The 2,358-nt window shown below is 36.3% G+C and overlaps 1 protein-coding gene across 1 annotated transcript; it reads right to left on the reverse strand.

Moving 5' to 3' along the window:
• Positions 1-111: 111 nt before the first annotated feature.
• On the reverse strand, positions 112-2,153 carry LOC108915370 (WD repeat-containing protein 13-like). Its single transcript, XM_023456131.1, has 9 exons — positions 1,999-2,153; positions 1,784-1,947; positions 1,583-1,726; positions 1,374-1,527; positions 1,146-1,312; positions 934-1,074; positions 603-778; positions 422-540; positions 112-370 (listed from the first exon to the last, which is right to left on the reverse strand). The coding sequence occupies exons 1-9, from the start codon at positions 2,078-2,080 to the stop codon at positions 177-179; spliced, it is 1,341 nt and encodes a 446-aa protein (XP_023311899.1). The 5' UTR covers positions 2,081-2,153; the 3' UTR covers positions 112-176.
• Positions 2,154-2,358: the final 205 nt, after the last annotated feature.

Genomic DNA, 2,358 nt, shown 5'->3' on the forward strand with positions numbered 1-2,358 from the left:
TCATGGAAAACCTGGAAAAGTCAGGGAATTTCAAATAAAAACTTTAGTGGCAGGGTTGCCACTAAAGTTTTCCCTTCTTCACGCTTCGATTTGCTGTAGAAAAATATAGAAAAAGAATAAAAATGTATGTATACGTAACATTAGAAAGCATCGGCTTAAAGTAATTTTTAGCAAAATTATTGAGACATATTCCCCTTCTTCCAAATAATAACGAGACCCTGCAAGTCGCTCGTGGCGAGGAACGATTCGTCGTAATTGAAGCTGATACTTAACACAGAACTCGAATGCCCTTGCAGGGTATTCACCACGGATCTGTTCCCCATTTTTTCGATATCGACAAAATAAATACTTCCGTCTTCACTTCCTGTAACTAAAAACATAGTTTATCACGTGCACGTAGTGAAATTGAAACAAAAATTACCAACACACGCCCCTTGCCTGAAGGACATGATGGGGCAAAACGTCGATCTCACTATGTGCTTCTGATGCCGGTTTTGGAATTTTCTCTTTAACTGCAGGCTGCCTTCGCAATCTGTAATGCTGCGAACAAATCAAGTTACATTATTTTATCGTAAGTTGGAAACGTATTTAAATCCGTCTACCTTAACAAATACATAGAATTATCGGTGGCGTTGACCAGAAGTAAAGGGTCCCTTGCCTCTCTGCTTATCCAAGCACGATAGCTTAAACTCGTTATAGAACAATGAGAGGCAAGCGAGAACTTCTTCATTTTACAGAGCGCCTCGTTAAGTTCGCAAAACACCGAAACGATCTCGCCCTACAAAGAAAATGATGTAGAGATGGAAACGAATTTGATAAAAAATGAACTAACAAATTTTTATATGTTCGCCAATAAGTACTTTTTAGTCAATTTTTTAGCTGTTGGTTAACGGTGCATCAAAACAAGTAATACTGCAAGTATGACGTACTTACCCTATCGTTCCCTGCCCATAAAAATTTGCCGTTTGTATCGAACGCAATACTTAAAATATTTCCCCCGATTCTACAAACATATTTTAAATACCTTCCGGTCGAAATGTTTGCAATCCTCAGTTCACCTTTGTTGTTACCTGCCTGAACATCAGATAAGGACAATATGTCTGTTATAAAAAAAATTGCAATCAAATAATTACTAGGAAGGATACTAATATCAAGTTGTTATTAATTGGTTGAAATACGCAACAAAGGATCTGAACATCGTTGTTTTCCTTAATAATACTTAGACACTTAAAATCTGCCACTTTCCATACTCTTATGCTGCCGTCGAGAGATGCGCTGACGATTAAATCGTTGTTTATAGACCAATCGAACCCTAGAAATACAAACATTTCAACTGACACAAGAAAAATGTTTCACCTCAAATGAAAACGAACCAGTAACTGCTTTTATGTGCCCCTTCAAAACTGCCGAGACTATAGGAGAATTGTTTGCTAGGTCACAAACCGAAAGATTTCCATCTAAGGAAGAACAGCATAATCTCGTTCTGTCATTATTTGCGAACTTCACCATCGTTACTGCTTTTGTATGCTAAAAATTCAATTTAACTGATAGTGTTACGTCTTAATGAATATATATAGGATACCTGATCAAATATGTGTTCGACGCCTACAAATGCATAGTTTTCTGCCATTGTGGTACCGCCAACCATAGCTCGGGAAGCTTCTGCTTCTTTGGTGGGTACAACGCAACCAGTAGTGGAAAAAATAGTTCGCTCATTGATTACACTCTAAAAATAAAGTTTTAGTAGGCTTGCCGATCAAAAATTAAAATATACAATTTATACTTTGTTAATATTCAAACTGCTAATTGATGAGGAAGAATCAACTTTGGTAGTTCCGTATCTTTGCTGAAGCAGAGCGGAACGGAGTTTAATATATTGTTTCCAGTCATCTGCAGAACGTTTAGTGTCTCTTAGTAACTGACTACGTCTCCTAATATATAACGTCCCTTAAAAAAAACGGTAATTTAGCCATTCTGATTTCATATTTATTTCCTTACTAAAATTTAGACTTTGAGGCGCCCTGTGAGCATTGTATCTCGCATCCAACGCAAATACTTGTTGCTGCAAAGCTGTAGTCATTTTCTTGTTACAATATAATTAATTGCATTTTTCCTTTCCTCGCAAGTCACAATTTGTCAGTGTCATATAAAGTTTAAAACGTCAACCCATAGAACATAGAAAATATAGTACTATATTTTCTATGCCCATAGAATAAAATAGAACTTGAGCTCAGGGTTGCCAGATTTTCTTTTAAGCTAGTAGCCAAACCAAAATTGAAAGTAGCCCAAAATAGCCTGACATCTAGTAACAAAAACCGTTATTTATAATTTTTATACATTTGAAGTTTAAAACCATTC

The sequence above is a fragment of the Anoplophora glabripennis genome, unplaced genomic scaffold (genome assembly GCF_000390285.2).
Source record: "Anoplophora glabripennis isolate ALB-LARVAE unplaced genomic scaffold, Agla_2.0 scaffold1201, whole genome shotgun sequence".
Classification (NCBI taxonomy): Eukaryota; Metazoa; Arthropoda; class Insecta; order Coleoptera; family Cerambycidae; genus Anoplophora; species Anoplophora glabripennis.

Excerpts from the sequence above, each read along its gene's own strand:
- LOC108915370 (XM_023456131.1), bottom strand. The coding sequence starts at position 2,080 with ATGACTACAGCTTTGCAGCAACAAGTATTTGCGTTGGATGCGAGATAC. Across the intron at positions 1,075-1,145 it reads TTAATAACAACTTGATATTA|GCAGGTAACAACAAAGGTGA; the intron begins GTATCCTTCCTA and ends TCTGATGTTCAG. Across the intron at positions 371-421 it reads CAGGCAAGGGGCGTGTGTTG|TTACAGGAAGTGAAGACGGA; the intron begins GTAATTTTTGTT and ends CTATGTTTTTAG.